At 44.2% G+C, this 24,271-nt stretch overlaps 1 protein-coding gene across 2 annotated transcripts; it reads right to left on the reverse strand.

Moving 5' to 3' along the window:
* LOC124026767 (neuronal acetylcholine receptor subunit alpha-9-I) lies at positions 1–23,711 on the reverse strand. 2 transcript variants are annotated; one of them, XM_046339510.1, is made up of 9 exons: positions 23,352–23,711; positions 21,593–21,738; positions 19,367–19,521; positions 15,166–15,346; positions 8,973–9,189; positions 7,491–7,625; positions 3,459–3,574; positions 968–1,495; positions 1–242 (listed from the first exon to the last, which is right to left on the reverse strand). In XM_046339510.1, the coding sequence occupies exons 1-9, from the start codon at positions 23,395–23,397 to the stop codon at positions 72–74; spliced, it is 1,695 nt and encodes a 564-aa protein (XP_046195466.1). In that variant the 5' UTR covers positions 23,398–23,711; the 3' UTR covers positions 1–71. The 2 variants fall into 2 exon arrangements, with proteins under 2 accessions (XP_046195466.1, XP_046195465.1); XM_046339509.1 differs by lacking the exons at positions 19,367–19,521; positions 21,593–21,738; positions 23,352–23,711 and adding an exon at positions 16,110–16,259.
* Between the last annotated feature and the right edge of the window lie 560 nt (positions 23,712–24,271).

Below are 24,271 nucleotides of genomic sequence, written 5' to 3' on the forward strand. Positions count from 1 at the left end.
CCTCCCTCTCATCTCTCCTCCATCCCTTCCTCTCTCCCTCTATCCATCGATCTCTCTCCTCCCTCCCTCCGTCAAGTCGCCTTGCCGATGATGAGGATACTCATGAGGAAGACCATGATGAAGAAGATCCACATGAAGAACCGGTCCATCACCTTGGCAACCTTCTTCCACTCCGCCCCTTTAGCACACGTTGCCCGTTGCTCCCGGAAACAGTTGGCGATGTACTGAATGTTATACACCACCTAGAGGAGAGGGAGGGGGAGGGGGGAGGAGAGAGATAGGGAGGGAGGGGGAGGGATGGAGGGGGTTCGGGAGGGAGGGAGATTTGGGAGAGAGGGAGGGGAGGGGAGGAGGGGAGGGAGTGGAGGGAGAGGAAGGAGAGGGGTTCAGGAGAGGAAGGAGCGAGGGTTCAGGAGAGGAAGGAGAGAGGGAGGGAGAGGAATGAGAGAGGGAGGGAGGGAGAGGAAGGAGAGGGGGTTCAGGAGAGGAAGGAGAGGGGGTTCAGGAGAGGAAGGAGAGAGGGTTCAGGAGAGGAAGGAGAGGGGGTTCAGGAGAGGAAGGAGAGAGGGTTCAGGAGAGGAAGGAGAGGGGGTTCAGGAGAGGAAGGAGAGAGGGTTCAGGAGAGGAAGGAGAGAGGGTTCAGGAGAGGAAGGAGAGAGGCAGGGAGAGGAAGGAGAGAGGGAGGGAGAGGAAGGAGAGAGGGAGGGAGAGGAAGGAGAGAGGGAGGGAGAGGAAGGAGAGAGGGAGGGAGAGGAAGGAGATAGGGAGGGAGGGAGAGGAAGGAGAGAGGGAGGGAGAGGAAGGAGGGAGTGAGGGAGGGAGGGAGAGGAATGAGAGAGGGAGGGAGAGGAAGGAGAGAGGGAGGGAGGGAGAGGAATGAGAGAGGGAGGGAGAGGAAGGAGAGAGGGAGGGAGAGGAGGCACAGCTCGATAAATCCTGACTGTGTGATGCAGTGGGCATTAGTCACCTGTTTGTGGTGTGGGCAGGGGCAGGAGCAGGCTGGGGCCGAGGCTGGGTTGAGGTGCTTCTCCTTGGTGTAAGGCAGCGGCTCATTCAGCCCACCATTCTGGAGGTTCCCTGGAGGAGGTGCCTGATAGTCCAGCTCCTCTCTCCCGATGTGGTGGTAATGTCTCAGGGGCTCCCTCTTCTCCTCGCCCCCTTCCCCCTTGGAGGTCTGGCTCGGGTTGCTGTGATGGTTCTGGTTACTACGGTTACTGTAATGGTCGTCGCGGTGACCGCCGTTAGCGTAGCGACAGTTGTCGAGGTGGTTTTGGAGGTGCCCGTTGCCGTACTGGTACGGAGAGAGGCGATGGCAGTCGTCTTGGTAACAGCCGTCATGGTAGAGGTCGTCGTGGTAATGGTTCCGTGCCAGGGCGGAGTTGCCCGACATTGGTTCCTCACTGTAGAGAGGTGTTCTCTCACTCTCTGGTGTAGTGCAGTTCTCCCCCACCTCGTACACAAACAGGATCTTAGACATGTAGTCAATGATGAGTACCTGGGAACACACACACACACACACACACACACACACACACACACACACACACACACACACACACACACACACACACACACACACACACACACACACACACACACACACACACACACACACACACACACACACACACACAGTGACACAGAGCTCCAGACTTTGGCCCAGTGGAAAACAGGCTTGGCCTACCTTGGCCCAGCGAGGAACAGGCTTGGCCTACCTTGGCCCAGTGAGGAACAGGCTTGGCCTACCTTGGCCCAGTGAGGAACAGGCTTGGCCTACCTTGGCCCAGCGAGGAACAGGCTTGGCCTACCTTGGCCCAGCGAGGAACAGGCTTGGCCTACCTTGGCCCAGGGAGGAACAGGCTTGGCCTACCTTGGCCCAGCGAGGAACATGCTTGGCCTACCTTGGCCCAGCGAGGAACAGGCTTGGCCTACCTTGGCCCAGTGAGGAACAGGCTTGGCCTACCTTGGCCCAGCGAGGAACAGGCTTGGCCTACCTTGGCCCAGCGAGGAACAGGCTTGGCCTACCTTGGCCCAGGGAGGAACAGGCTTGGCCTACCTTGGTCCAGCGAGGAACATGCTTGGCCTACCTTGGCCCAGCGAGGAACAGGCTTGGCCTACCTTGGCCCAGTGAGGAACAGGCTTGGCCTACCTTGGCCCAGCGAGGAACAGGCTTGGCCTACCTTGGCCCAGTGAGGAACAGGCTTGGCCTACCTTGGCCCAGTGAGGAACAGGCTTGGCCTACCTTGGCCCAGTGAGGAACAGGCTTGGCCTACCTTGGCCCAGTGAGGAACAGGCTTGGCCTACCTTGGCCCAGTGAGGAACAGGCTTGGCCTACCTTGGCCCAGTGAGGAACAGGCTTGGCCTACCTTGGCCCAGTGAGGAACAGGCTTGGCCTACCTTGGCCCAGTGAGGAACAGGCTTGGCCTACCTTGGCCCAGTGAGGAACAGGCTTGGCCTACCTTGGCCCAGTGAGGAACAGGCTTGGCCTACCTTGGCCCAGTGAGGAACAGGCTTGGCCTACCTTGGCCCAGTGAGGAACAGGCTTGGCCTACCTTGGCCCAGTGAGGAACAGGCTTGGCCTACCTTGGCCCAGTGAGGAACAGGCTTGGCCTACCTTGGCCCAGTGAGGAACAGGCTTGGCCTACCTTGGCCCAGTGAGGAACAGGCTTGGCCTACCTTGGCCCAGTGAGGAACAGGCTTGGCCTACCTTGGCCCAGTGAGGAACAGGCTTGGCCTACCTTGGCCCAGTGAGGAACAGGCTTGGCCTACCTTGGCCCAGTGAGGAACAGGCTTGGCCTACCTTGGCCCAGCGAGGAACAGGCTTGGCCTACCTTGGCCCAGTGAGGAACAGGCTTGGCCCTACCTTGGCCCAGTGAGGAACAGGCTTGGCCCTACCTTGGCCCAGCGAGGAACAGGCTTGGCCTACCTTGGCCCAGTGAGGAACAGGCTTGGCCCTACCTTGGCCCAGTGAGGAACAGGCTTGGCCTACCTTGGCCCAGTGAGGAACAGGCTTGGCCCTACCTTGGCCCAGTGAGGAACAGGCTTGGCCTACCTTGGCCCAGTGAGGAACAAGCTTGGCCTACCTTGGCCCAGTAAGGAACAGGCTTGGCCTACCTTGGCCCAGTGAGGAACAGGCTTGGCCCTACCTTGGCCCAGTGAGGAACAGGCTTGGCCTACCTTGGCCCAGTGAGGAACAGGCTTGGCCTACCTTGGCCCAGTGAGGAACAGGCTTGGCCTACCTTGGCCCAGTGAGGAACAGGCTTGGCCTACCTTGGCCCAGTGAGGAACAGGCTTGGCCCTACCTTGGCCCAGTGAGGAACAGGCTTGGCCTACCTTGGCCCAGTGAGGAACAGGCTTTGGCGCACCTTGGCCCAGTGAGGAACAGGCTTGGCCTACCTTGGCCCAGTGAGGAACAGGCTTGGCCTACCTTGGCCCAGTGAGGAACAGGCTTGGCCTACCTTGGCCCAGTGAGGAACAGGCTTGGCCTCTGCACCACAGAAATGGATGTTCATGATGAAGATGGTCAGAGATGTCGAGGCTGTGATCATCGTCATCGTCGCTATGTAGTACTTCCCTGGAACACACACACACACACACACACACACACACACACACACACACACACACACACACACACACACACACACACACACACACACACACACACACACACACACACACACACACACACACACACACACACACACACACACATTTAGTATACTCTCTGAGGGAGACATCATATTATCACCTATATAGGGAACACTCTCAGAGGGAGGCATCATATTATCACCTATATAGGGAACACTCTCAGAGGGAGGCATCATGTTATCACCTATATAGGGAACACTCTCTGAGGGAGGCATCATATTATCACCTATATAGGGAACACTCTCTGAGGGAGGCATCATATTATCACCTATATAGGGAACACTCTCTGAGGGAGGCATCATATTATCACCTATATAGGGAACACTCTCTGAGGGAGGCATCATATTATCACCTATATAGGGAACACTCTCTGAGGCATCATATTATCACCTATATAGGGAACACTCTCAGAGGGAGGCATCATATTATCACCTATATAGGGAACACTCTCTGAGGGAGACATCATATTATCACCTATATAGGGAACACTCTCTGAGGCATCATATTATCACCTATATAGGGAACACTCTCTGAGGGAGGCATCATATTATCACCTATATAGGGAACACTCTCTGAGGCATCATATTATCACCTATATAGGGAAACACTCTCTAGAGGGGAGGCATCATATTATCACCTATATAGGGAACACTCTCTGAGGGAGCATCATATTATCACCTATATAGGGAACACTCTCTGAGGGAGACATCATATTATCACCTATATAGGGAACACTCTCTGAGGCATCATATTATCACCTATATAGGGAACACTCTCTGAGGCATCATATTATCACCTATATAGGGAACACTCTCAGAGGGAGGCATCATATTATCACCTATATAGGGAACACTCTCTGAGGGAGGCATCATATTATCACCTATATAGGGAACACTCTCTGAGGCATCATATTATCACCTATATAGGGAACACTCTCTGAGGCATCATATTATCACCTATATAGGGAACACTCTCTGAGGCATCATATTATCACCTATATAGGGAACACTCTCAGAGGGAGGCATCATATTATCACCTATATAGGGAACACTCTCTGAGGGAGGCATCATATTATCACCTATATAGGGAACACTCTCTGAGGCATCATATTATCACCTATATAGGGAACACTCTCTGAGGCATCATATTATCACCTATATAGGGAACACTCTCAGAGGGAGGCATCATATTATCACCTATATAGGGAACACTCTCTGAGGGAGGCATCACCTATTATCACCTATATAGGGAACACTCTCTGAGGCATCATATTATCACCTATATAGGGAACACTCTCTGAGGCATCATATTATCACCTATATAGGGAACACTCTCTGAGGGAGGCATCATATTATCACCTATATAGGGAACACTCTCTGAGGGAGGCATCATATTATCACCTATATAGGGAACACTCTCTGAGGGAGGCATCATATTATCACCTATATAGGGAACACTCTCTGAGGGAGGCATCATATTATCACCTATATAGGGAACACTCTCTGAGGGAGGCATCATATTAGGGAACATCACCATATTATATAGGGAACACTCTCTGAGGGAGGCATCATATTATCACCTATATAGGGAACACTCTCTGAGGGAGGCATCATATTATCACCTATATAGGGAACACTCTCTGAGGGAGGCATCATATTATCACCTATATAGGGAACACTCTCTGAGGGAGGCATCATATTATCACCTATATAGGGAACACTCTCTGAGGGAGCATCATATTATCACCTATATAGGGGAACACTCTCTGAGGGCATCATATTATCACCTATATAGGGAACACTCTCTGAGGGAGGCATCATATTATCACCTATATAGGGAACACTCTCTGAGGGAGGCATCATATTATCACCTATATAGGGAACACTCTCTGAGGAGGCATCATATTATCACCTATATAGGGAACACTCTCTGAGGAGGGGAGGCATCATATTATCACCTATATAGGGAACACTCTCTGAGGGAGGCATCATATTATCACCTATATTGAGGCATCATATTATCACCTATATAGGGAACACTCTCTGAGGGAGGCATCATATTATCACCTATATAGGGAACACTCTCTGAGGGAGGCATCATATTATCACCTATATAGGGAACACTCTCTGAGGGAGGCATCATATTATCACCTATATAGGGAACACTCTCTGAGGGAGGCATCATATTATCACCTATATAGGGAACACTCTGAGGGAGGCATCATATTATCACCTATATAGGGAACACTCATATTATCACCTATATAGGGAACAGGGAGGCATCATATTTTCACCTATATAGGGAACACTCTCTGAGGGAGGCATCATATTATCACCTATATAGGGAACACTCTCTGAGGCATCATATTATCACCTATATAGGGAACACTCTCTGAGGCATCATATTATCACCTATATAGGGAACACTCTCTGAGGCATCATATTATCACCTATATAGGGAACTATATAGGGAGGCACTCTCTGAGGAGGCATCATATTATCACCTATATAGGGAACACTCTCAGAGGGAGGCATCATATTATCACCTATATAGGGAACACTCTCTGAGGGAGGCATCATATTATCACCTATATAGGGAACACTCTCTGAGGAGGCATCATATTATCACCTATATAGGGAACACTCTCTGAGGGAGGCATCATATTATCACCTATATAGGGAACACTCTCAGAGGGAGGCATCATATTATCACCTATATAGGGAACACTCTCAGGGAACATCATATTATCTCAGAGGGAGGCATCATATTATCACCTATATAGGGAACACATCATATTATCTATATAGGGGAGGCATCATATTATCACCTATATAGGGAACACTCTCTGAGGCATCATATTATCACCTATATAGGGAACACTCTCTGAGGGAGGCATCATATTTTCACCTATATAGGGAACACTCTCTGAGGCATCATATTATCACCTATATAGGGAACACTCTCTGAGGGAGGCATCATATTATCACCTATATAGGGAACACTCTCAGAGGGAGGCATCATATTATCACCTATATAGGGAACACTCTCTGAGGGAGGCATCATATTATCACCTATATAGGGAACACTCTCTGAGGGAGGCATCATATTATCACCTATATAGGGAACACTCTCTGAGGCATCATATTATCACCTATATAGGGAACACTCTGAGGGAGGCATCATATTATCACCTATATAGGGAACACTCTCAGAGGGAGGCATCATATTATCACCTATATAGGGAACACTCTCTGAGGCATCATATTATCACCTATATAGGGAACACTCTCTGAGACATCATATTATCACCTATATAGGGAACACTCTCTGAGGCATCATATTATCACCTATATAGGGAACACTCTCTGAGGCATCATATTATCACCTATATAGGGAACACTCTCTCAGGGAGGCATCATATTATCACCTATATAGGGAACACTCTCTGAGGCATCATATTATCACCTATATAGGGAACACTCTCAGAGGGAGGCATCATATTATCACCTATATAGGGAACACTCTCAGAGGGAGGCATCATGTTATCACCTATATAGGGAACACTCTCTGAGGGAGGCATCATATTATCACCTATATAGGGAACACTCTCTGAGGGAGGCATCATATTATCACCTATATAGGGAACACTCTCAGAGGGAGGCATCATATTATCACCTATATAGGGAACACTCTCAGAGGGAGACATCATATTATCACCTATATAGGGAACACTCTCAGAGGGAGGCATCATATTATCACCTATATAGGGAACACTCTCTGAGGGAGGCATCATATTATCACCTATATAGGGAACACTCTCTGAGGCATCATATTATCACCTATATAGGGAACACTCTCAGAGGGAGGCATGCTCTCTGCCACCATCAGTTGGAAGACAGTGAGGGCCAGTAGAACCGTCACGCCCAGAGAAACCTTCTCTCCTGAGTCAGCGGGCAGGTAGAAACCCAGGGGGGCTAGAACAACACAAACAAACAACAGCATTAAATAACCAACAATACAATGTAAACAACAACAATAAACAATACAACCACAAACCCAGATGAGCTAGAACAACACAAACAACAGCATCTCCTCTCAACGGCAACACGAACCATAGAGATGGATAGAGGGGTCTAAGCCTGCTGTAGCAACACGAACCATAGAGATGGATAGAGGGGTCTAAGCCTGCTGTAGCAACATGAACCATAGAGATGGATAGAGGGGTCTAAGCCTGCTGTAGCAACATGAACCATAGAGATGGATAGAGGGGTCTAAGCCTGCTGTAGCAACATGAACCATAGAGATGGATAGAGGGGTCTAAGCCTGCTGTAGCAACATGAACCATAGAGATGGATAGAGGGGTCTAAGCCTGCTGTAGCAACATGAACCATAGAGATGGATAGAGGGGTCTAAGCCTGCTGTAGCAACATGAACCATAGAGATGGATAGAGGGGTCTAAGCCTGCTGTAGCAACATGAACCATAGAGATGGATAGAGGGGTCTAAGCCTGCTGTAGCAACATGAACCATAGAGATGGATAGAGGGGTCTAAGCCTGCTGTAACAACATGAACCATAGAGATGGATAGAGGGGTCTAAGCCTGCTGTAGCAACACGAACCATAGAGATGGATAGAGGGGTCTAAGCCTGCTGTAGCAACATGAACCATAGAGATGGATAGAGGGGTCTAAGCCTGCTGTAGCAACACGAACCATAGAGATGGATAGAGGGGTCTAAGCCTGCTGTAGCAACACGAACCATAGAGATGGATAGAGGGGTCTAAGCCTGCTGTAGCAACATGAACCATAGAGATGGATAGAGGGGTCTAAGCCTGCTGTAGCAACATGAACCATAGAGATGGATAGAGGGGTCTAAGCCTGCTGTAGCAACATGAACCATAGAGATGGATAGAGGGGTCTAAGCCTGCTGTAGCACAATAATAATAATAATAATAATAATAATAATAATAATAATAATAATGATGATGCTGGTGATACCAGTACCTAGGAATATTAATAATGATGATGCTGGTGATACCAGTACCTAGGAATATTAATAATGATGATGCTGGTGATACCAGTACCTAGGAATATTAATAATGATGATGCTGGTGATACCAGTACCTAGGAATATTAATAATGATGATGCTGGTGATACCAGGACCTAGGAATATTAATAATGATGATGCTGGTGATACCAGTACCTAGGAATATTAATAATGATGGTGCTGGTGATACCAGTACCTAGGAATATTAATAATGATGGTGCTAGTGATACCAGTACCTAGGAATATTAATAATGACGGTGCTGGTGATACCAGTACCTAGGAAGGAGATGAGGAAGCAGGGCAGCAGCAGATTGAAGATGTAGAAGAGAGACCGTCTCTTCAGGTGGAGGGTGTAGGTGATGTCAGGATACGGGTCTGAGCAGCAGCCGTACATGATGACGTTGCGGACCGCCGGCATTCCGTGACACTCCCACTCCACGTTCTCCACAAAGTCCGACAGGTCCCCACTGTCCATCCCCATGGCAATGTCCACCTGGAGACACAGTATACACACTTACAGTATACAGACTGTCCATCCCCGTGACAACGTCCACCTGGAGACACAGTATACACACTACTATTATGTAGTATACACACACACACACACACACACACACACACACACACACACACACACACACACACACACACACACACACACACACACACACACACACACACACACACACACACACACACACACACACACACACACATACACACAAACACAGTATACACACACACACAGTATACACACACACACAGTATACACACAGCGTAGCTAATGTCTGTTCAAATCAAATTGTATGCACATATTTAGTTGTTATTGCGTTGTGTTATTTAGTTGTTATTGCGGAAGTAGCGAAATGCTTGTGTTCCTAGCTCCGACAGTACAGTAATATCTAACTAAATGCTTGTGTTTCTAGCTCCAACAGTACAGTAATATCTAACTAAATGCTTGTGTTCCTAGCTCCAACAGTACAATAATATCTAACTAAATGCTTGTGTTTCTAGCTCCAACAGTACAGTAATATCTAACTAAATGCTTGTGTTTCTAGCTCCAACAGTACAGTAATATCTAACTAAATGCTTGTGTTTCTAGCTCCAATAGTACAGTAATATCTAACTAAATGCTTGTGTTTCTAGCTCCAACAGTACAGTAATATCTAACTAAATGCTTGTGTTCCTAGCTCCAACAGTAATATCTAACTAAATGAATGTGTTCCTAGCTCCAACAGTGCAGTAATATCTAACTAAATGCTTGTGTTCCTATCTCCAACAGTACAGTAGTATCTAACTAAATGCTTGTGTTCCTAGCTCCAACAGTAATATCTAACTAAATGAATGTGTTCCTAGCTCCAACAGTGCAGTAATATCTAACTAAATGCTTGTGTTCCTATCTCCAACAGTGCAGTAATATCTAACCAAATGCTTGTGTTCCTAGCTCCAACAGTGCAGTAATATCTAACTAAATGCTTGTGTTCCTAGCTCCAACAGTACAGTAGTATCTAACTAAATGCTTGTGTTCCTAGCTCCAACAGTAATATCTAACTAAATGAATGTGTTCCTAGCTCCAACAGTGCAGTAATATCTAACTAAATGCTTGTGTTCCTATCTCCAACAGTACAGTAATATCTAACTAAATGCTTGTGTTCCTAGCTCCAACAGTACAGTTATATCTAACTAAATGCTTGTGTGTAGCTCCAACAGTAATATCTAACTAAATGCTTGTGTTTCTAGCTCCGACAGTACAGTAATATCTAACTAAATGCTTGTGTTCCCAGCTCCAACAGTAGTATCTAACTAAATGCTTGTGTTTCTAGCTCCGACAGTACAGTAATATCTAACTAAATGCTTGTGTTTCTAGCTCCAACAGTGCAGTAGTATCTAACTAAATGCTTGTGTTTATAGCTCCAACAGTACAGTAATATCTAACTAAATGCTTGTGTTTCTAGCTCCGACAGTGCAGTAATATCTAACTAAATGCTTGTGTTTCTAGCTCCGACAGTGCAGTAATATCTAACTAAATGCTTGTGTTTCTAGCTCCGACAGTGCAGTAATATCTAACTAAATGCTTGTGTTTCTAGCTCCGACAGTGCAGTAATATCTAACTAAATGCTTGTGTTTCTAGCTCCGACAGTGCAGTAATATCTAACTAAATGCTTGTGTTTCTAGCTCCGACAGTACAGTAATATCTAACTAAATGCTTGTGTTCCCAGCTCCAACAGTAGTATCTAACTAAATGCTTGTGTTTCTAGCTCCGACAGTACAGTAATATCTAACTAAATGCTTGTGTTTCTAGCTCCAACAGTGCAGTAGTATCTAACTAAATGCTTGTGTTTATAGCTCCAACAGTACAGTAATATCTAACTAAATGCTTGTGTTTCTAGCTCCGACAGTGCAGTAATATCTAACTAAATGCTTGTGTTTCTAGCTCCGACAGTGCAGTAATATCTAACTAAATGCTTGTGTTTCTAGCTCCGACAGTGCAGTAATATCTAACTAAATGCTTGTGTTCCTAGCTCCAACAGTACAATAATATCTAACTAAATGCTTGTGTTCCTAGCTCCAACAGTGCAGTAATATCTAACTAAATGCTTGTGTTTCTAGCTCCGACAGTGCAGTAATATCTAACTAAATGCTTGTGTTTCTAGCTCCGACAGTGCAGTAATATCTAACTAAATGCTTGTGTTTCTAGCTCCGACAGTGCAGTAATATCTAACTAAATGCTTGTGTTTCTAGCTCCGACAGTGCAGTAATATCTAACTAAATGCTTGTGTTTCTAGCTCCGACAGTACAGTAATATCTAACTAAATGCTTGTGTTCCCAGCTCCAACAGTAGTATCTAACTAAATGCTTGTGTTTCTAGCTCCGACAGTACAGTAATATCTAACTAAATGCTTGTGTTTCTAGCTCCAACAGTGCAGTAGTATCTAACTAAATGCTTGTGTTTATAGCTCCAACAGTACAGTAATATCTAACTAAATGCTTGTGTTTCTAGCTCCGACAGTGCAGTAATATCTAACTAAATGCTTGTGTTTCTAGCTCCAACAGTACAGTAATATCTACCTAAATGCTTGTGTTTCTAGCTCCGACAGTGCAGTAATATCTAACTAAATGCTTGTGTTTCTAGCTCCAACAGTACAGTAATATCTAACTAAATGCTTGTGTTCCTAGCTCTAACAGTACAGTAATATCTAACTAAATGCTTGTGTTCCTAGCTCTAACAGTACAGTAGTATCTAACTAAATGCTTGTGTTCCTAGCTCCAACAGTACAGTAATATCTAACTAAATGCTTGTGTTCCTAGCTCTAACAGTACAGTAGTATCTAACTAAATGCTTGTGTTCCTAGCTCCAACAGTACAGTAATATCTAACTAAATGCTTGTGTTCCTAGCTCTGACAGTGCAGTAATATCTAACTAAATGCTTGTGTTCCTAGCTCCAACAGTGCAGTAATATCAAACAAGACCCAACAATACACACACATCTAAAAGTTAAAGAATGGAACTAAGAAATATATAAATATTAGATCCAGCAATGTCAGAGTGGCATTGACTAAAATACAGTAGAGTAGAATACAGTATGTACATATGAGATGACTAAAATACAGTAGAGTAGAATACAGTATGTACATATGAGATGACTAAAATACAGTAGAGTAGAATACAGTATATACATATGAGATGACTAAAATACAGTAGAGTAGAATACAGTATATACACACAGACACCAGTAGAATAGAATACAGTATATACATATGAGATGACTAAAATACAGTAGAGTAGAATACAGTATGTACATATGAGATGACTAAAATACAGTAGAGTAGAATACAGTATATACATATGAGATGACTAAAATACAGTAGAGTAGAATACAGTATATACATATGAGATGACTAAAATACAGTAGAGTAGAATACAGTATGTACATATGAGATGACTAAAATACAGTAGAGTAGAATACAGTATATACATATGAGATGACTAAAATACAGTAGAGTAGAATACAGTATATACATATGAGATGAGTAAAATACAGTAGAGTAGAATACAGTATGTACATATGAGATGACTAAAATACAGTAGAGTAGAATACAGTATATACATATGAGATGACTAAAATACAGTAGAGTAGAATACAGTATATACATATGAGATGAGTAAAATACAGTAGAGTAGAATACAGTATGTACATATGAGATGAGTAAAATACAGTAGAGTAGAATACAGTATGTACATATGAGATGACTAAAATACAGTAGAGTAGAATACAGTATATACATATGAGATGACTAAAATACAGTAGAGTAGAATACAGTATGTACATATGAGATGAGTAAAGCATAGACTAAGATACAGTAGAATAGAATACAGTATGTACATATGAGATGAGTAATGCATAGACTAAGATACAGTAGAATAGAATACAGTATATACATATGAGATGAGTAAAGCATAGACTAAAATACAGTAGAATAGAATACAGTATATACATATGAGATGAATAGAATACAGTATATACATATGAGATGAGTAAAACATAGACTAAAATACAGTAGAATAGAATACAGTATATACATATGAGATGAGTAAAACATAGACTAAATACAGTAGAGTAGAATACAGTATGTACATATGAGATGAGTACAACAGTATGTAAACTTTATTAAAGTGACTAGTGTTCCAATATTAAAGTGGCCAGTGATTCCATGTCTCTGTATATAGGGCAGCAGCCTCTAAGGTACCTGGGTGTTAGCCGGCTAGTGGTGGCTATTTAACAGTCTGATGGCCTTGAGATAGTCTCTTGGTTCCAGCTTTGATGCACCAATGTCTGTTCCTGCGTTGCCAATGTATGTTCCAGCGTTGCCAATGTCTCTTCCTGTTCCTGCGTTGCCAATATCTCTTCCTGCGTTGCCAATGTCTCTTCCTGCGTTGCCAATGTCTCTTCCTGCGTTGCCAATGTCTCTTCCTGCGTTGCCAATGTCTGTTCCTGTTCCTGGGTTACCAATGTCTGTTCCTGTTCCTGTGTTACCAATGTCTCTTCCTGCGTTGCCAATGTCTGTTCCTGTTCCTGGGTTACCAATGTCTCTTCCTGTTCCTGGGTTACCAATGTCTCTTCCTGCGTTGCCAATGTCTGTTCCTGTTCCTGGGTTACTAATGTCTCTTCCTGCGTTGCCAATGTCTCTTCCTGCGTTGCCAATGTCTCTTCCTGCGTTGCCAATGTCTGTTCCTGTTCCTGTGTTGCCAATGTCTGTTCCTGTTCCTGTGTTGCCAATGTCTCTTCCTGCGTTGCCAATGTCTGTTCCTGTTCCTGTGTTGCCAGTGTCTCTTCCTGTGTTACCAATGTCTCTTCCTGTTCCTGTGTTGCCAGTGTCTGTTCCTGTGTTACCAATGTCTCTTCCTGTGTTGCCAATGTCTCTTCCTGTGTTGCCAATGTCTCTTCCTGTGTTGCCAATGTCTCTTCCTGTGTTGCCAATGATTCTTCCTGTGTTGCCAATGTCTCTTCCTGTTCCTGTGTTGCCAATGTCTCTTCCTGTGTTGCCAATGTCTGTTCCTGTGTTGCCAATGTCTGTTCCTGTTCCTGTGTTGCCAATGTCTCTTCCTGTTCCTGTGTTGCCAATGTCTCTTCCTGTGTTGCCAATGTCTCTTCCTGTGTTGCAAATGTCTGTTCCTGTGTTGCCAATGTCTCTTCCTGTTCCTGTGTTGCCAATGTCTCTTCCTGTTCCTGTGTTGCCAATGTCTGTTCCTGTGTTGCCAATGTCTCTTCCTGTGTTGCCAATGTCTCTTCCTGTTCCTGTGTTGCCAATGTCTCTTCCTGGGTTACCAATGTCTCTTCCTGTGTTGCCAATGTCTCTTCCTGTTCCTGTGTTGCCAATGTCTCTTCCTGTTCCTGTGTTGCCAATGTCTCTTCCTGTTCCTGTGTTGCCAATGTCTCTTCCTGTTCCTGTGTTGCCAATGTCTCTTCCTGTTCCTGTGTTGCCAATGTCTCTTCCTGTTCCTGTGTTGCCAATGTCTCTTCCTGTTCCTGTGTTATATATGCCATTTAGCAGACGCTTTTATCCAAAGCGACTTACAGTCATGTGTGCATACATTCTACGTATGGGTGGTCCCGGGGATCGAACCCACTACCCTGGCGTTACAAGCACCATGCTCTACCAACTGAGCTACAGAAGGACCACGTGCCAATGTCTCTTCCTGTTCCTGTGTTGCCAATGTCTCTTCCGGCCGCAATTATTCCGTTTTTAAGAAACTTGTCTGTCTGTCTGTCTGTCTGTCTGTCTGTCTGTCTGTCTGTCTGTCTGTCTGTCTGTCTGTCTGTCTGTCTGTCTGTCTGTCTGTCTGTCTGTCTGTCTGTCTGTCTGTCTGTCTGTCTGTCTGTCTGTCTGTCTGTCTGTCTGTCTGTCTGTCTGTCTGTCTGTCTGTCTGTCTGTCTGTCTGTCTGTCTGTCTGTCTGTCTGTCTGTACCTGGTTCCCGTTGTATGTCCAGGACCCAAACGTGAGGTTACACCACTGCCAGTCGAAGGGAAAGTAGGAGACGTCCACAACACAGGAGCTCTTGGTGATGGCCGGCATGTCCCAGGTTATCTCTCCATTGTAACGTAACACCACGTTGGTGTCTGCTGGACCAGATGCTTCCTCATCAGCCCTACACACAGAGACAGAGACACGCAGAGACACAGAGACGCACAGAGACAGAGACACACAGACACAGAGAGACACACAGAGACACACAGAGACAGAGACACACAGACACAGAGACATACAGACACACAGACACACAGAGACAAACGGACACACAGAGACCCAGAGACACAGAGACAAACAGACACAGAGACACACCTAGTATAAATATACACATAGAGAGGTATATAGAGACAGAGAGAGGTATATAGAGAGGTATATAGAGAGGTATATAGAGACAGAGAGAGGTATATAGAGAGGTATATAGAGAGGTATATAGAGACAGAGAGAGGTATATAGAGAGGTATATAGAGACACAGAGAGGTATATAGAGAGGTATATAGAGAGGTATATAGAGAGGTATATAGAGACACAGAGAGGTATATGGAGAGGTATATAGAGAGGTATATAGAGAGGTATATAGAGAGGTATATAGAGAGGTATATAGAGACACAGAGAGGTATATAGAGAGGTATATAGAGACACAGAGAGGTATATAGAGAGGTATATAGAGAGGTATATAGAGAGGTATATAGAGAGGTATATAGAGAGGTATATAGAGAGGTATATAGAGACATAAAGGTATAAAGAGAGGTCTCCACAGAGAGAGATCCAGACTGACTTGTTATAGAGCACTATGTCAGGTCTCCAGAGAGAGAGATCCAGACTGACTTGTTATAGAGCACTATGTCAGGTCTCCAGACAGAGAGACAGAGATCCAGACTGACTTGTTATAGAGCACTATGTCAGGTCTCCAGACCAGGTTACTGGGGATGCGGATAACCTCCAGTCCATCGTATTCCTCTTTATCCCACTTCAGGTACGCATCGAACCACGTCTGACGGATCCACAGGTAGGTCGTCAACACCTGGTTCCTCTCGTCCTGCACACACACACACGCACACGCACACGCACACACACGCAGGTATATAGAGAGGTATATATAGACAGAGAGAGTTATATAGAGAGGTATATAGAGAGGTATATAGAGAGGTATATAGAGAGGTATATAGAGAGGTATATAGAGAGGTATATAGAGAGGTATATAGAGACACAGAGAGGTATATAGAGAGGTATATAGAGAGGTCTATAGAGAGGTATATAGAGAGGTATATAGAGAGGTATATAGAGAGGTATATAGAGAGGTATATAGAGAGGTATATAGAGAGGTATATAGAGAGGTATATAGAGAGGTATAGAGAGAGGTATATAGAGAGGTCTATAGAGACAGAGAGAGGTATATAGAGAGGTATATAGAGAGGTATATAGAGAGGTATATAGAGAGGTATATAGAGAGGTATATAGAGAGGTATATAGAGAGGTATATAGAGAGGTCTATAGAGACAGAGAGAGGTATATAGAGAGGTATATAGAGACACAGAGAGGTATATAGAGAGGTATATAGAGAGGTATATAGAGAGGTATATAGAGAGGTATATAGAGACAGAGAGAGGTATATAGAGAGGTATATAGAGACACAGAGAGGTATATAGAGAGGTATATAGAGAGGTATATAGAGAGGTATATAGAGACACAGAGAGGTATATAGAGAGGTATATAGAGACACAGAGAGGTATATAGAGAGGTATATAGAGAGGTATATAGAGAGGTATATATATAGAGAGGTATATAGAGACACAGAGAGGTATATAGAGAGGTATATAGAGAGGTATATAGAGACACAGAGAGGTATATAGAGAGGTATATAGAGAGTTATATAGAGAGGTATATAGAGAGTTATACAGAGAGGTATATAGAGAGGTATATAGAGAGGTATATAGAGAGGTATATAGAGAGGTATATAGAGACACAGAGAGGTATATAGAGACACAGAGAGGTATATAGAGAGGTATATAGAGAGGTATATAGAGAGGTATATAGAGACACAGAGAGGTATATAGAGACACAGAGAGGTATATAGAGACACAGAGAGGTATATAGAGAGGTATATAGAGAGGTATATAGAGAGGTATATAGAGAGGTATATAGAGAGGTATATAGAGAGGTATATAGAGACACAGAGAGGTATATAGAGAGGTATATAGAGAGGTATATAGAGAGGTATATAGAGAGGTATATAGAGACACAGAGAGGTATATAGAGACACAGAGAGGTATATAGAGAGGTATATAGAGAGGTATATAGAGAGGTATATAGAGAGGTATATAGAGAGGTATATAGAGAGGTATATAGAGAGGTCTATAGAGACAGAGAGAGGTATATAGAGAGGTATATAGAGACACAGAGAGGTATATAGAGAGGTATATAGAGAGGTATATAGAGAGGTATATAGAGAGGTATATAGAGACAGAGAGAGGTATATAGAGAGGTATATAGAGACACAGAGAGGTATATAGAGAGGTATATAGAGAGGTATATAGAGAGGTATATAGAGACACAGAGAGGTATATAGAGAGGTATATAGAGACACAGAGAGGTATATAGAGAGGTATATAGAGAGGTATATAGAGAGGTATATAGAGAGGTATATAGAGACACAGAGAGGTATATAGAGAGGTATATAGAGAGGTATATAGAGACACAGAGAGGTATATAGAGAGGTATATAGAGAGTTATATAGAGAGGTATATAGAGAGTTATACAGAGAGGTATATAGAGAGGTATATAGAGAGGTATATAGAGAGGTATATAGAGAGGTATATAGAGACACAGAGAGGTATATAGAGACACAGAGAGGTATATAGAGACACAGAGAGGTATATAGAGAGGTATATAGAGAGGTATATAGAGAGGTATATAGAGAGGTATATAGAGAGGTATATAGAGAGGTATATAGAGACACAGAGAGGTATATAGAGAGGTATATAGAGAGGTATATAGAGAGGTATATAGAGAGGTATATAGAGACACAGAGAGGTATATAGAGACACAGAGAGGTATATAGAGAGGTATATAGAGAGGTATATAGAGAGGTATATAGAGAGGTATATAGAGAGGTATATAGAGACACAGAGAGGTATATAGAGAGGTATATAGAGAGGTATATAGAGAGGTATATAGAGACACAGAGAGGTATATAGAGAGGTATATAGAGAGGTATATAGAGAGGTATATAGAGACACAGAGAGGTATATAGAGAGGTATATAGAGAGTTATATAGAGAGGTATATAGAGAGGTATATAGAGAGGTATATAGAGACACAGAGAGGTATATAGAGAGGTATATAGAGAGGTATATAGAGAGGTATATAGAGAGGTATATAGAGAGGTATATAGAGACACAGAGAGGTATATAGAGAGGTATATAGAGAGGTATATAGAGAGGTATATAGAGACACAGAGAGGTATATAGAGAGTTATACAGAGAGGTATATAGAGAGGTATATAGAGAGGTATATAGAGAGGTATATAGAGAGGTATATAGAGAGGTATATAGAGACAGAGAGAGGTATATAGAGAGGTATATAGAGAGGTATATAGAGACACAGAGAGGTATATAGAGAGTTATACAGAGAGGTATATAGAGAGGTATATAGAGAGGTATATAGAGAGGTATATAGAGACACAGAGAGGTATATAGAGAGGTATATGGAGAGGTATATAGAGAGGTATATAGAGAGGTATATAGAGAGTTATATAGAGAGGTATATAGAGAGGTATATATAGACAGAGAGAGTTATATAGAGAGGTATATAGAGAGGTATATAGAGAGGTATATAGAGAGGTATATAGAGAGGTATATAGAGACACAGAGAGGTATATAGAGAGGTATATAGAGACACAGAGAGGTATATAGAGAGGTATATAGAGAGGTATATAGAGAGGTATATAGAGAGGTATATAGAGAGGTATATAGAGAGGTATATAGAGACATAAAGGTATAAAGAGAGGTCTCCACAGAGAGAGATCCAGACTGACTTGTTATAGAGCACTATGTCAGGTCTCCAGAGAGAGAGATCCAGACTGACTTGTTATAGAGCACTATGTCAGGTCTCCAGACAGAGAGACAGAGATCCAGACTGACTTGTTATAGAGCACTATGTCAGGTCTCCAGACCAGGTTACTGGGGATGCGGATAACCTCCAGTCCATCGTATTCCTCTTTATCCCACTTCAGGTACGCATCGAACCACGTCTGACGGATCCACAGGTAGGTCGTCAACACCTGGTTCCTCTCGTCCTGCACACACACACACGCACACGCACACGCACACACACGCACACGCACACGCACACGCACACAAACACACACACATGTGCGCGCACACACACACACACACACACACACACACACACACACACACACACACACACACACACACACACACACACACACACACACACACACACACGTAAGACGTCAGGACAGGTGAACCTTGACATCCTGGTTATTTGACTAACATTGTTATATCTACATTACGATCCACTGCTGCCCTCTAGAGACATTAAAAATACACTGCACAAATTATTATAGAGGCAGTAACCCAGGAACAGGGTTGGAGAGAGAGTCCTGCAGTAACCCAGGAACAGGGTTGGAGAGAGAGTCCTGCAGTAACATAGGAACAGGGTTGAGAGAGAGTCCTGCAGTAACCCAGGAACAGGGTTGGAGAGAGAGTCCTGCAGTAACCCAGGAACAGGGTTGGAGAGTCCTGCAGTAACCCAGGAACAGGGTTGGAGAGAGAGTCCTGCAGTAACCCAGGAACAGGGTTGGAGAGAGAGTCCTGCAGTAACCCAGGAACAGGGTTGGAGAGAGAGTCCTGCAGTAACCCAGGAACAGGGTTGGAGAGTCCTGCAGGAACATAGGAACAGGGTTGGAGAGAGAGTCCTGCAGTAACCCAGGAACAGGGTTGGAGAGAGAGTCCTGCAGTACACTAGGAACAGGGTTGGAGAGTCCTGCAGTACACTAGGAACAGGGTTGGAGAGTCCTGCAGTAACCCAGGAACAGGGTTGGAGAGTCCTGCAGTAACCCAGGAACAGGGTTGGAGAGAGAGTCCTGCAGTAACCCAGGAACAGGGTTGGAGAGTCCTGCAGGAACATAGGAACAGGGTTGGAGAGAGAGTCCTGCAGTAACCCAGGAACAGGGTTGGAGAGAGAGTCCTGCAGTACACTAGGAACAGGGTTGGAGAGTCCTGCAGTACACTAGGAACAGGGTTGGAGAGTCCTGCAGTAACCCAGGAACAGGGTTGGAGAGAGAGTCCTGCAGTAACCCAGGAACAGGGTTGGAGAGTCCTGCAGTAACCCAGGAACAGGGTTGGAGAGAGAGTCCTGCAGTAACCCAGGAACAGGGTTGGAGAGTCCTGCAGTAACCCAGGAACAGGGTTGGAGAGAGAGTCCTGCAGTAACCCAGGAACAGGGTTGGAAAAAGAGTCCTGCAGTAACCCAGGAACAGGGTTGGAGAGTCCTGCAGTAACCCAGGAACAGGGTTGGAGAGTCCTGCAGTAACCCAGGAACAGGGTTGGAGAGTCCTGCAGTAACCCAGGAACAGGGTTGGAAAAAGAGTCCTGCAGTAACCCAGGAACAGGGTTGGAGAGATGGTCTGTAGTGAGACAGGGTGATGGTCTATAGTGAGTCCTCACCATATCTTTGATCTGAGACAGGGTGATGGTCTGTAGTGAGACAGGGTGATGGTCTATAGTGAGTCCTCACCATGTCTTTGATCTGAGACAGGGTGATGGTCTGTAGTGAGACAGGGTGATGGTCTATAGTGAGTCCTCACCATATCTTTGATCTGAGACAGGGTGATGGTCTATAGTGAGTCCTCACCATATCTTTTATCTGAGACAGGGTGATGGTCTATAGTGAGACAGGGTGATGGTCTATAGTGAGACAGGGTGAGGGTCTATAGTGAGACAGGGTGATGGTCTATAGTGAGCCCTCACCATATCTTTGATCTGAGACAGGGTGATGGTCTATAGTGAGACAGGGTGATGGTCTATAGTGAGACAGGGTGATGGTCTATAGTGAGTCCTCACCATATCTTTGATCTGAGACAGGGTGATGGTCTATAGTGAGACAGGGTGATGGTCTATAGTGAGACAGGGTGATGGTCTATAGTGAGTCCTCACCATGTCTTTGATCTGAGACAGGGTGATGGTCTGTAGTGAGACAGGGTGATGGTCTATAGTGAGTCAGGGTGATGGTCTGTAGTGAGTCCTCACCATATCTTTGATCTGAGACAGGGTGATGGTCTATAGTGAGACAGGGTGAGGGTCTATAGTGAGACAGGGTGATGGTCTATAGTGAGTCCTCACCATATCTTTGATCTGAGACAGGGTGATCTGTAGTGTGACGTTCAGGGTCTTGTCCGTGTCCTCTACTGGTCTCAGGGCACTGGAGTAATTTTCCATCAGGTCGTTAAGCAGCTTCTGGGCATAACGACCCTGGGCACTGGTACATACTGGAGGGAGGGAGGGGAGAGAGGGGGGGGGGGGGGGCAGGGGGATGCAGGGGGGGGAGAGGGAGGGGAGAGAGGGTAGAGAGGGAGGGCAGGGGGAGGGGAGGGAGGGGAGAGAGGGAGGGCAGGGGGAGGGGTGAGAGGGAGGGCAGGGCAGGGGGGGATGGGGGAGGGGGGGGGCGGGGGGGGTTGAGAGGGGATGGGGTAGAGGGAGGGGAGGGACGGAGAAGGGGAGGGAGGGGATGGGGAGAGGGGGATGGGATGGGGGAGAGGGAGGGGGAGAGGGAGGAATTATTGATCTATAATACTAATTAACATGATAGAGGTTCACCATTTATCTATAATACTAATTAACATGATAGAGGTTCACCATTTATCTATAATACTAATTAACATGATAGAGGTTCACCATTTATCTATAATACTAATTAACAACATGGTAGAGGTTCACCATTTATCTATAATACTAATTAACATGATAGAGGTTCACCATTTATCTATAATACTAATTAACATGATAGAGGTTCACCATTTATCTATAATACTAATTAACATGATAGAGGTTCACCATTTATCTATAACACTAATTAACATGATAGAGGTTCACCATTTATCTATAATACTAATTATCAACATGATAGAGGTTCACCATTTATCTATAATACTAATTAACATGATAGAGGTTCACCATTTATCTATAATACTAATTAACAACATGGTAGAGGTTCACCATTTATCTATAATACTAATTAACATGATAGAGGTTCACCATTTATCTATAATACTAATTAACATGATAGAGGTTCACCATTTATCTATAATACTAATTAACATGATAGAGGTTCACCATTTATCTATAATACTAATTAACAACATGGTAGAGGTTCACCATTTATCTATAATACTAATTAACATGATAGAGGTTCACCATTTATCTATAATACTAATTAACATGATAGAGGTTCACCATTTATCTATAATACTAATTAACATGATAGAGGTTCACCATTTATCTATAACACTAATTAACATGATAGAGGTTCACCATTTATCTATAATACTAATTATCAACATGATAGAGGTTCACCATTTATCTATAATACTAATTAACATGATAGAGGTTCTCTCACCATTTATCTATAATACTAATTAACATGATAGAGGTTCACCATTTATCTATAATACTAATTAACATGATAGAGGTTCACCATTTATCTATAATACTAATTAACATGATAGAGGTTCACCATTTATCTATAATACTAATTAACATGATAGAGGTTCACCATTTATCTATAATACTAATTAACATGATAGAGGTTCACCATTTATCTATAATACTAATTAACATGATAGAGGTTCACCATTTATCTATAATACTAATTAACATGACAGAGGTTCACCATTTATCTATAATACTAATTATCAACATGATAGAGGTTCACCATTTATCTATAATACTAATTAACATGACAGAGGTTCACCATTTATCTATAATACTAATTAACATGATAGAGGTTCTCTCACCATTTATCTATAACACTAATTAACATGGTAGAGGTTCTCTCACCATTTATCTATAACACTAATTATCAACATGATAGAGGTTCTCTCACCATCGATCCAGCAGCTGATCCACACCAGTAGCACCACCGTCTTCATGTTGCCCTGCTGCCTCCAACCAACGGATTAATTATTCAACTCGCAAATAACAGAGACGGCCTAGTTAGAATCCTCTTCTATGGAGTCCCATTGTGATCCACAGCCCAGCCACAGAACACTCTGCACAGAACAATCTAGATAGAACACTCTGCACAGAACACTCTAGATAGAACACTCTAGATAGAACACTCTGGATAGAACACTCTGCACAGAACACTCTGGATAGAACACTCTAGATAGAACACTCTGCACAGAACACTCTAGATAGAACACTCTGGATAGAAGACTAGAATGTAGACATTGTGTTCTAGAGTCTTGACGCTAAGCTGGTCGTTATTTTTGTGTTCCGTTGTGTCACTGAACCAGGATATCTCTCACACACACACACACACACACACACACACACACACACACACACACACACACACACACACACACACACACACACACACACACACACACACACACACACACACACACACACACACCTCACACACACACGAGCTGGGGATATCAGGTAGCACAAGGACACAGCGTGAAACCAGATACATCAGCATCTATCTGCCCCAAGAAACACAGACACACACACTCCAAGACACACACACACACACACCCCAAGACACACAGACACACAGACACACACACCCCAAGACACACACACACACACACCCCAAGACACACAGACACACACACCCCAAGAAACACAGACACACACACCCCAAGACACACAGACACACACACCCCAAGACACACACACCCCAAGACACACAGACACACACACCCCAAGACACACAGACACACACACCCCAAGACACACAGACACACACACCCCAAGAAACCCCAATACAAACTCCCTCACGACGCCAGGACAGCG

This window comes from Oncorhynchus gorbuscha, unplaced genomic scaffold (assembly GCF_021184085.1).
Source record: "Oncorhynchus gorbuscha isolate QuinsamMale2020 ecotype Even-year unplaced genomic scaffold, OgorEven_v1.0 Un_scaffold_2809, whole genome shotgun sequence".
NCBI lineage: Eukaryota > Metazoa > Chordata > Actinopteri > Salmoniformes > Salmonidae > Oncorhynchus > Oncorhynchus gorbuscha.

What these genes read in the sequence shown, in the direction of transcription:
- LOC124026767 (XM_046339510.1), bottom strand. Translation starts at nt 23,397, where the DNA reads ATGAAGACGGTGGTGCTACTGGTGTGGATCAGCTGCTGGATCGATG. An exon ending in GATCAGCTGCTGGATCGATG is followed by an intron (nt 21,739 to 23,351) that starts GTGAGAGAACCT and finishes CCCTCCCTCCAG; the next exon opens with TATGTACCAGTGCCCAGGGT. An exon ending in CTTCCTCATCTCCTTCCTAG is followed by an intron (nt 7,626 to 8,972) that starts GTACTGGTATCA and finishes GTGTTGTTCTAG; the next exon opens with CCCCCCTGGGTTTCTACCTG.